Source organism: Arctopsyche grandis, chromosome 12, assembly GCF_051622035.1.
Source record: "Arctopsyche grandis isolate Sample6627 chromosome 12, ASM5162203v2, whole genome shotgun sequence".
In the NCBI taxonomy this organism is placed as follows: domain Eukaryota; kingdom Metazoa; phylum Arthropoda; class Insecta; order Trichoptera; family Hydropsychidae; genus Arctopsyche; species Arctopsyche grandis.
In genome coordinates, this window is record NC_135366.1 from 3,189,376 (window position 1) to 3,200,940 (window position 11,565).

Here is an 11,565-nt window from a genome sequence, read left to right on the forward strand (position 1 = left end):
AAAAAAAAGAAAATACAGCAAACAATGATTCATTATATTCATAGAAAGAAATAATACAACACAATGGTGGGTAGGTATTTGGAAATATACTATTAAATAAAATCTATTGCATTATATTATACATTTTTTTTGGCATACACAAAATCAATTTTTTTTTCCGGCAATTTGGCACACTATTTGCAGTTGTAAAAAAGTATCATTATTTCAATTTAATTACATCGCATTGCAATCCCATCACAATATTTTCTTTCATAGAAAAAAAAAAACAAAAGCCTAAAATTAAAAAACAAAAATTATTTCATAAACGTTATGGACGGCAAAATATGTTTACACAAATAAAAATCGGCACACTCGTAAAAAATATATTAAAAATCAACAAGACTAGATATATATTTATAAAAATTGCTCTCAAAGCCGGGCATTGTATAATTATGTATATCAATATACAAAATACATATAATCTTCGCCGGCTTGAAATACACCATATACAATTATTTTCGAACATTTTAAATTATATCATAAGTACAAATTCACACACGTGAAATCACAATTCTTCAAAAAAAGATATATATTAAATAGCTTATTAACCCTTTGAATGCTGACCAACGCCGATCGGCGTTTTGCCAACAAGTCCATGAGCCTGAAATAAGATAGGCGTTGTATTTTGAGTATGTAAAAAATAAACAAAAATACTACCCACTAAGCCTTTCCAGGTAGCATTGAAAAAAAAATGCATTGAACATGGTAAGTGTAATCCGTGTCAATGTTTATAAAGACTGGTCTACACGGGAATTTCTGAATTTATGACCATAGCAGAATTTCTCGATGAAAATCCATAACTGCCGAGTATTTTAGATTGTGAGCATTACATTTTAACAACAATGAAGAAGATGGAACTAGTTTTGGAAAAATACATTCATTAATAGACTTCTTTTGGTTATTTTATATTGTTGCAAGATATATTAGAGAATCTAAACACACCTTTACAAAACTCGAAATCCTCGGCGGTAGTGATCTAGGGTTTGTTTGGATTAGCTACAATTTTTACACCTGCTTTCTATTGGATTTCTAAATAATTCTAGTTGGAAATGTTCAGCTTGCAGGGTTTCAACAGAAAAGTCGTCAGCACTCAAAGGGTTAAGAGAAATGAGTAATGTTACAATAAAATTGGTGCAAATTATCATCCTTTACGACTCACTCACAGAGTATTTTCATGATCAAAATTAAATTTGGCACATTTATATATTGTTTACGGTTTGTTTGCTAATCCTGTAAAAATGTGTACATATAAGCACACACTAAGTGCATGCTTAAGACTACTTGGCACGTAATACATTGAAATACACGTCAGTTGATAAAATCAAACATTGGGAATGTATTTTCGCTAAACTACTCAATAATCTAGCACACAAATAATCTATTACATGGAATGTTATTATAATATACTACAAACGGAACCGATTACACATTTGAGAGGGGGCGGGGGAAAGTAATTGCAATTCAAAATAAGCGAAAAATATACGACAGTAAAATTTACGTGAGCTTCCTAGCGCTCGTTACGACTTCTAATATCAAATTATATGCATGTATATACGTAGAATAGCAAACGTAGAACGAAACGAAAACTACAATATTACGTATATGTTTAGAAAATGGTTATCGAGTGATCACGCTGAAGTCTTCTTTTGCTTTTTAGAGGCGCTGTGCCCATGAGGTCTGCGGACGTCGGCAGACCGGGTTGTTTGATTCCGTTCTCTTGATAATAAGTCTCCGAGCCTCCGCAAGTGGTACCGAAAACGAGACTGTCTTCGCTCCTGCAATGTGCGAATCAATATTATGAAGGTTACGCTCTAATGCATTTATTCCATAGTTGAATTTCAGCCGACCTTAGTATGATCTCCGTCAAGGAGGGGTCGTCTTTGAAGTCCTTGTGAATGTATCCCATGGTCGCGACATCGTTGGAAGCCCAGGGTCCCCCTTTTTTGACGGTGCCCCATTGCGCGTCCAACGATAAGTAACTGTAGGATTCGGTGGACTCGTCTCCGGACGGCAACGGTTCCATGCACATCTGTTCAATGGGCACCAGACTTTTCATGCTCGTCTCCCACTGGAATCATACAAACGAATCAAGATAAATACATAAAAAAGGATCTACATACATACATATATGAGTAAAACTTCAATGTAATTTTATCTTTTTCAACAGGAAAATGTTCTAAAAAGTACTTGTCCATATATGAAAAGAGGAAACAAACCAGATGATGAATAGTCTGTTCATCTTTGGCAGCACTCTCATCCATAATAAGGAACATTGAAGTGTTTTGGAGGCCACAGATGAACATGGTGCACTTTGAACATTCAATACTGAACGTAGATATGTCGGCATCGTCATCGCTTTCACTCTCCGCATCCAAGGTTACAGGTATGGTTTTCTTCGGACTAGAATGAAAAAAGTCAGAATTTAATATATTAATTGCACAGAAATAAAATACATAAAAAGAAATTCGGATTCGGATTTGAGGAATATAAGAAGGATAAAAAGCAATATTCGATAATCAAACATATGTACATACATATGCGTTCACACATACAAGCTATGAGAGCATTTTCGATATAAATTTAGCGCAAATGTAGGGACAAAAGTTCTACTTAAAATCACTATAAATATTATACACAATACATATCAAGAAGATAAAAATTATTTAAAAGGTCGAAATAAAAGAATGAAATATTGTTTTAAAAAAATTACAACTGGTTTTACGAATTCTGACCAAAACCTTATCAACTCTAGGTTGGTATATAAATAATACAAATATAAATTTTCAGCTTGATACGTTCAGAGGTATGGAAAGAATTTTGGTCACAACATTTTTGACTTTTCTAAGAGGAAAAGGCTTAGGGTGAAAAATATTGGGGTATAAAATTTATATTACATGTAATATCTAACTTCCAGTCGGATTCGATTAGCGGTTTGGGAGATAATTGGATTCAAAAGCTTGAAGAAAAGACCGACACCTATAAGGAGAGGTACCATTTCCGGTCAACTTAAAAATTTGAAAAGAAATTACGTCGTATCGATAAGAACGACGTAATTTCGAACGACGATAAACGAGATCTTGGTGAACATACGGGGTGAGAAAGAGATGGCCGTATACGTAATGCCTGAAGCGCATCCTCGGTTTACGGAAAATCTGTGAACGAGTTGTCGTGTCACCATACATACATACATATGCACAAGAACCAGCCGTGAATACACATCATCCCGGTGAGGACCAAATAGAAGAATGAAGATCAAAATGCACTCATACATCACCATCCAATTATGAAAATAATGATGAGCGCAGGCTACCAGAAAAATAGGTTAAAATAATCTCTGATAACCTACGCTCACTGAGATGGAAAACATCACAATCAGGCACGGCAGCAACGATTTCATTAAGAAGTCGGATAGCTCTTGGAATAGGAGCCATCCGATAAAAGACTGGGTCAAATGCTTGAATTAGTTAAATGATGCGTACCTCTTATTCTCGGTGGGAAAATTGGTAGTCTTTTCAATGCAAGGTGTACTTAGGGCGAAATCCTTAAATTCCATCGGCGTGATACCTCTACTGCTGTACCCGCTAGACTTCTCAGAGAATGCTAAATGACTCAGTTTCTCCATCAGCGGCGTCAGCTGCACACCGGACAGCTTCTTCCGGTGCGATTCGAAGAATGGTCCAGGTTGTGATTGCGAGCTGGGCTCGATCGCCGCCACTTTATCACCACCCAAAGACTTCAACGGCAACGTCAAAGACTTCCTCCTAGACGGATCGGCCTTTTCCGATTCCAACTTCACCTGCTCGTTCGACACCACTTCTTGCTTTTTTCTAAGCGGAGACGGCACACTCTCAGAGTCGAAACCTTCGAAGTGTTCCTTGCTCGGTTTAGCAACGGTTTTTGTTATGTTTTTAGACATATCGACAGGTTTATTCGAGTATTGTTGGCACAAGTATTCGTCGAAGAGTGATTTGGAGATGGGCACACCATCGTTTCTGAATACGGGATAGTGAGGATCTGTAATTGTAACGCTCGTTTTCAACTCATCAGTGTCTTCGACCGGAGAATCGTCTGCGTTTAAGCTCAACGTTTTGTTGGTGCTCTTTTTGGCAACACTTCCACCGAAACGCATAGCAGCCAATTGAGAAATTCTTTTGAAACCACTGTTGATGTCCGACAAGCTGTTGAATTTCCTGAACTTTTCCTCCGGCATGGGAATGAACTGCTCGGTGGTTGTGAAATCTTTACATTGGGCCGTTTTGGTTTGCACGGGTTCCTCTTCGAGGCACTTGAACTCGTCCGGTGGGCTTCTTATGTCTTCGTTCTGAGGAATGTATGGCATGTTCAAGCTCTCGTTGAGTATCTTTTCGGTCGACGCTCGGCATATCGACATGACGTTTCCGTGCAGGTGTTTGAATTCGAGCATTGGAGTCGAGCAGACACTCGTCTGACCGGTGAACGTCGGTTCGAATTTCATCTCGGCAATATTCTCATCTATGCTGTCCCGGGATACGGAGTTTTTGAAGCTCAACGATAGCTTGTTTGGCCGTATGCGAGGTTTGTTGCTGAATGGGACGACATCCGGCATGATCGGAAGCTTCGATTCCAAGTTTTCTTGCAGGGTCATCATGGCGACCGTTTTGACACTCTCCGGAGAACTAGAAGAGCTCAGGTTGATGTCTTCTTCAGGTACTGCGGTGAATAAAAGGGATTTGTCGCGTTTCATCGAACCGAGTCCCATTTCTTTCAATATTGGTTTAACGCTCTATAAATAAACAATGAATTAATATAATATAATATATACTAAACAGGTCACTTGAATGTGACATCACATCAAACTTGTGTGATCTAATTTGCTGGTAGTCATTCCATTCATGAACCTATACTATACCTTGGTCATTTTGACTCTTTCGAATCCGCTCTCGTTCCAAGATCTCAGTCTGTTCGCATCTTTCCGGAGGGTTTCTAGATAGTTCTTTTTTACGTATATGACGAGGAGTTGGGTTGCTGAAGGTAAGTCGTATTTGATGTCGACTGTTTCAGCAGGAGATTTCACCCGGTACGGATCGACCATTGCAATTCGTGACGTCAGTCTTGGATTCAATTGTGTTGCAACGATTCTAAAATGGCAGAATATTTTTTATAAGAAATATGATTTGATGTATACTTCGTTGTAGGACGGAATAAAACTGTCAAACTGACTTATTATTGAATAGAATTGAACCGCCTAATACTCCTTTGCTTCTGACGCAGTAGTCCAATACTTGCATACCTTCTAAAAATACATTACTGGCACTCTAAAACAAACAATATATATAATGAAATTTGTAAAATGAATTATATACAAATTATTATTTAGAAAAAGTTCTATAAAATTCGATCTGATATTGTATATTAAAAGATTTCAAATGAAATGTTTCTTCAAAAGTGATTTTGACTCATGTTTGCATTTTGTATTCAACTTTATTGTAAACTAGTGTTGTGCCCGTTGTTTTCAACGGGTGGCTTCGGAAAGGAATTAATACACGAACAAAAATAGAGTTATATGTTATATATAAACTAATGTTGTACCCATTGAAGTATAATGTATAGAATAGTCATTCCTAACAAAAGTATCGCTTAAAAGCGAGCCATCGAAGAGAGAGAAGGAAAGTCAGAAGAGAGACAAAAGAGTGAGGAAAAAAAATTCGTGGAAGTGATAGTCCCTTACAACAACTGGACAAAACCGCTGACATCTCCGGGCACACGGATTTTTTGTGGCAACATTTTTAGGGGCTGAGAGCAATTCTATGCATACTACTTCAATGTAGATAAAGTAATAATTAGTTTTAAAAAAGAATACGGTGTACGGCCCTGTTTTTCAATGAGTGAGGCTGGTCCGAACATCTAGCACGTGCACATACAGATGTTCGGACTTTGTCGAACTAATACTACCACACAATTTCACTAGTAGAGCTTATTTCAAAGAGATCCTACTGCTACAGAGCTTAATAAACAACTGAGCAAAACAGCCGAAATCTCCGTCTGCACGGAGTTTTTGTAGCAACATTTTTGGAAGCTGAGAGCGCTTCTACCCATTCTACTTCAATGGTTATATGTTATATAATATAAACTAATGTTGTACCCGATGAAATATCATCGCATGGGTTATGGCATATTAATTTATTAAATAAAAAAAAAATCAAAAGAAATGTGTCGGTGCTGTGTTCGATCCACACGCGGTCGTATATTTTTAATTTAATATTTATATTTAAATGTTTAATATCAAAAAAAAAATGGTAAAAACTACCTAAATAGAAATATTAATTAATTAATTAAATAATTTTTTAATAGATGTTGGTAAATGCTCAGAGACTTAGCGCCGTATTAGCCTAGAGGAAACATTGGTAGCAAACGGTATATATAGAAGTTTTTTTCTTTTGTTATTATATTCGTACGTTTTGTTGGTATTGTTTTAGCTGTGACGTACATGTATGTTGAATCAAAACGACTATTATAGTACGGCGAGCGTTATCTTAGATACATAAACAGACACAAAGAATAGCGATATTATACATATGTATATATGATATAATGTAAGTTAATTTATAGGCGCGCGCACGTATTAATAGTAAAAAATTGAGTGCACGCATTACACGCTCGCCGATCCAATCCGTTCACCCATTCGAAATTATGAATGTGTGTCCCACGCAGCGCATCTGACGCTGATGTCACCCATTCCAAGTCAGGTGCTCAATATTAAGAACACATGTTAGACGCTCCACACCCCCCCACTTCCCCGCGTCTCCTCGACACGATCGGTCGTCACGCTACGTTTAAAATGAACCCATTGATCAGAATGTATCGTCGTTGCTCTAAATTGGTCAAACGTTTTAGTCCACATGGACCACTTCACGCTGATTGGTTGTGCGCCTCGTTCGCGTGTATTTCTTTTATTAAATACTAGTGTTTTTTTTATTAAATACCCCGCTTCGCTCGGTATTTGTAATATTAACAGCTAAAACATGCCTAATCTAATAGTCAACATTAATTTGTTTTTTTCTTAAATTTATTTGAATCGAAAAAAAAATTCAACGATATTGATATCGTCGTCATACAAACTTTGATTTGTTTTCGATGCTCCCACCCAAACCTTACAAACTCTGTTTCGAAATTATATATGACATAGTTCTCTAGACACAACCTCTACTCCTGGCATTTTAAAATTTGTTTTTTTGAAATCTTCATACTGGTCGACGCGTCTGCCACATACCCACATATCCACATATGTACATACATCGCGTCCGTTTTTATATATATTATTATTGGCGTCTAATCATTGAATAGTCTTCAATTACCTTTGGCAAATTTAAAAGTGGTACATTCTTAAACATGTATCCTCCAAATTGAAGGACGGGCAGATACGTCTCAAACATCTGATACAACTTTTCGGAGAAGCGAATGTTATTCTCTCCAGGAAATTGAGCCGCTATCGTTTGCAAATCGCAATGATAAACCTTAATCAACGAAGTCAGGATCGCCGCGCGATTTTTCAACATCCAATCAGGTATGTTTCTATCGCTACCGATGGCCTGAAAACCAAAAACAACAGATGTAACATTGGAACATCAAGTAGGTAAGTATTTGTCTGCAATCTATGTATGTATGCATACCAATACGTATCTGCCGTATTCTTGGATGATGAACTTTCCGCTGTGCAAGGTCAATATCTTCGGCGTGGAGAACAAAGCTTTCAGACAGTGGGTCACACCCATGAGTTGACCACATAGGGCGAGGCGTTGAGAGTCTGATACCCATCCTGGATGGAAGTAGAGCACTGCGTCGGCCGGATCGTCAGCTTCGGCCAAACATCGAAGCGTGTCGTAGACGAAGACGATCATCATCTCCCTGAAAATATATATATATATTTTTTATAGATTTTGATTTTAGTATTGTGGAAGATTGGAAATAGATTTGATTGTGTACTTCCGATGGTTCCTTTCCGGATTCATGGTTCTCGGTCTGGTGAAATGAATTTACACGGACGATACCTGTCTTCGATTGTGACTGAAGAGAGTGTGCCGTATTGTGTCATCACAACAATAATCGTATGTTTATATACATAGTAATGTGACCATTTTTTTTTTGTTATCGATTTCGCAAAGGGGACCTCATTTTTATCAAGCGGTATAAATTTAAATTATGTATCAATGTTTGCTAACAGATTAGAAAATTTAATGGTGCAACGATAATGATACCCAATACTATTAGAGCCGAATGTTCTGGGTCGTAAATATTATTTAAAAAAAAAGATCAATTATGATTGAACTTTGATTCCAATTGTTAAATGCTTTATTTATTAAACGTTTTATGTAGTGGAGTCATCATATATTTAAGTTGGAGACGCACAGTTTTGTTTTGGAATATAATTAAATATGTATGTAACAATGTTGTGAAATAAATGTGAAATTTTGTTGCACTTTTTTTCACAATGGCTAGTAATCTTTGAACTTTGGCTAATGTTGAAAATTATCAGACAACAAATTTTCACCTTTTTTTTAATATATTATTCGACTAAAATTTATTAATTCGAACCGTCTGATCAAGAAATTTTTCAATTTGGTCAAAATATTCCGTTTGTATCGTTCTTATTTTAATTTTTAGCAGAAAAATACGTTTTATTATTTAACTTATGTATATACATATATGTAGGTATATTTACTTGTATGTGTATAATTTTTCAAGTAAATAACGATTAATTTTTTAGACTATTTTTAAAATTGTTCAATATAATTATATTTATGATCAGTGAGTCTGAATTATTAAAAAAAAAATGGTTTTCAACTGAGGCGCCTATTAAAAAAATAAAAATCATTATATAAATAAAATTAATTCATTAAATAAATTTCTGAGGCGAAAATATTTTATAAAAAATCTGGTAAAAATGATACTAATTTGACATAATTGGGAAAGTATAAGGGAAATTTCAAAAAAGAAAGGGCAAGCTCGTCCCTATTAATGACTCATTTTTAAACTTTTATAACTCCAATGTTAAATATAATACATAGCTACAATGTCAGAAATGTTATAAGCTTTAATAATAATACTATTTCTGGCACTTGTTTACTAGTTAGGCTCAAAGATCAATTACTTCGCCTCGCTGCTTTAACCCTCCCTCACCGAAGTGGGGTATGAAAGTGCCCCAATTTTTACGTTTTTCGTAATAACTATGCGGTTTTCAAGGCTATACACCCTATATTTCTTGTATTCCTAGAATGAACTACAACAAATTTATTTCAATAGATTTTGTATGATTTAGAAAAGGGGTACATCGTAAAAAAATACATTTACACATTTCTACATTCCAAAGTATGATTTAAAGGCGGTAGCGATGAGTCATATTTTTGACTGTTTGCTTGCATATTGAACCAATGAACCAATGCGAGAGAAAGAGACAGCTTATATTTTCGTAAGCTATTGTTTTCGACGCTTTTGGCGCGTGGCTATTGAGTCATGCAGTCGCCTGTTGGCCGTACCTATGTGCGTTTGCGTTATTTTTTAATACAAAAATAGTCAAAAACATGCTATAGGACTAAAAATTTTTTATGTTGATGTATAAAATGATTAATAAGATATATATTGAACCCATTTGTATTGAGAAAAGCTGTATTTTGATTAAAAAATACTGGGGTCTTACTCGACCCCGGTTCGGGAACACTCGTTCGATCTCGACGCTACGTCCTTCAAAGGTTAATAATAACACTATTTTTGATCAATTATTAAGCTTTAATAATAATACTATTATTGATCAATTATTAAGCTTTAATAACAATACTATTATTGATAAATTATTAAGCTTAAATAATAATACTATTTTCGAAATACTACGCTATACTGCTACATAAGACGTACCGGTCTCCGTGACGAGACAGAATGTTAAACGACAGAAAACGCAAATATCATACTCATACTCACTTAATTTGCGCGAGCAGGATACAACAGGAACAAGAGGAACAGGCTTTTCCTCCCGTATTAATGTGCGCGCGCAGAATACGGGAGGAAAAGCCTGTTCCTCTTGTTCCTGTTGTATCCTGCTCGCGCAAATTAAGTGAGTATGTACCGTTTACCATGCAGCATTTTATTTTTGATCTTTCGACTTTCGATTTTCGATCTTTGCCTTCCGATATTTGCGTTTTCTGTCGTTTAACATTCTGTCTCGTCACGTAGACCCAAGACGTACATATATATAAACGTCAGGAACGAATACTGATTTTATGTTACACTGTTGACATAATAGTCAACAAAGCGTAATAATTGGTCTTTGAGGGCGAAGCGCGAGTCTAACTAATGAACAAGTACCCTATTTTTTTTATTCTGAACGATAGGAAAGATAGTGCAATCGATATATAGATAATATAAAAATTAAATTTGAATAAGTACAATTATAATAATTACATATATATGTAAATATACTAAAACAAAGTCGATGGTAAATACATTGCTATCAATCAGTAGCGTCACAGACAATTTTTTTTAATAGGCAATAGCTGTAGGGTTTTTCTGTCTCATCATCGATACACTTAAGGCGTTTTGTAAGGTTTCTTACTCCATCTGCAGTACACTATTGGAAAAATGCAACGGTGTGTATAATTAAAACGAGGGAAGTCCGCAATAAACATTGTCTGGGATACAGACATCTTCTCCGCGAACGAGTATCGAATGGTCACCGCAACGTTCACAATGTGTGGAATGATAGCTCTCGCTACAGTATGCAAATATATGTGTAATAGTGATTTACGGTGCAGGAACTTTGACACGGAGTGAATAATGCATAGATAAGGATATGAATAATGTACGTACTTCGCCATGTTGATATTGTTTTTTGTCGGCCGGCGTTCAATAGAAAAATATGAAAAACATGTTCATAGGCTGTCAGTGTGACAGCGCCTATGGCGACTTCGCAGGGATGGTCATAGAAGTGGTCCTAGCAATGGGCTTATCAGCCATTGCACAATCTCTATTCTCGTCCACCGCTTGGATTCTGATTAGATTTTTGTTTGAATAGTGACATTACAGGTGTACCCAATTCATCGATATATTATGAAAATTAATTTTTCAATCTCGTCATAATTGGCAGTAATGGGTGGGTGGATGATCCAATTAAGGTCTGTTCATACCTAGTCGGCAGGTACCGACTTCAGCAGGTAGCCGGCCGTACGATAAGTATTCTTTGGTACATTTTGTATGGGTATGTTCATATCGGTAATTGGACTATTCGTCACATTGGGGTGGTCACAAAGACAATTTTTGTCATGAAAATTGCGAATACACAATATTTGGCACTCAGGTTCTCGTTACTATGATAGTTATCGTTAGTATGATGGACTTTTCGGCTGCCAGATGTTCCGTTATAGAGATTTTAGTGACTTTGTGACGAGTAATTTGTGACCAGTAATCACCGAACCGTTTATATCAACCATCACGTTTACGCCACGGCAGGCTTACAGCAGTAGTCGACATTTCCTGTTCATACCTTACAGCAACATCCGT

General features: G+C 36.2%; 1 protein-coding gene across 1 annotated transcript; it reads right to left on the bottom strand.

The window, feature by feature from the left end:
- Positions 1-8: 8 nt before the first annotated feature.
- HPS4 (Hermansky-Pudlak syndrome 4 protein) lies at positions 9-11,078 on the bottom strand. Its single transcript, XM_077442538.1, has 9 exons — positions 10,876-11,078; positions 7,689-7,923; positions 7,374-7,607; positions 5,239-5,333; positions 4,928-5,156; positions 3,519-4,801; positions 2,256-2,439; positions 1,887-2,107; positions 9-1,814 (listed from the first exon to the last, which is right to left on the bottom strand). The coding sequence occupies exons 1-9, from the start codon at positions 10,881-10,883 to the stop codon at positions 1,646-1,648; spliced, it is 2,658 nt and encodes an 885-aa protein (XP_077298664.1). The 5' UTR covers positions 10,884-11,078; the 3' UTR covers positions 9-1,645.
- Positions 11,079-11,565: the final 487 nt, after the last annotated feature.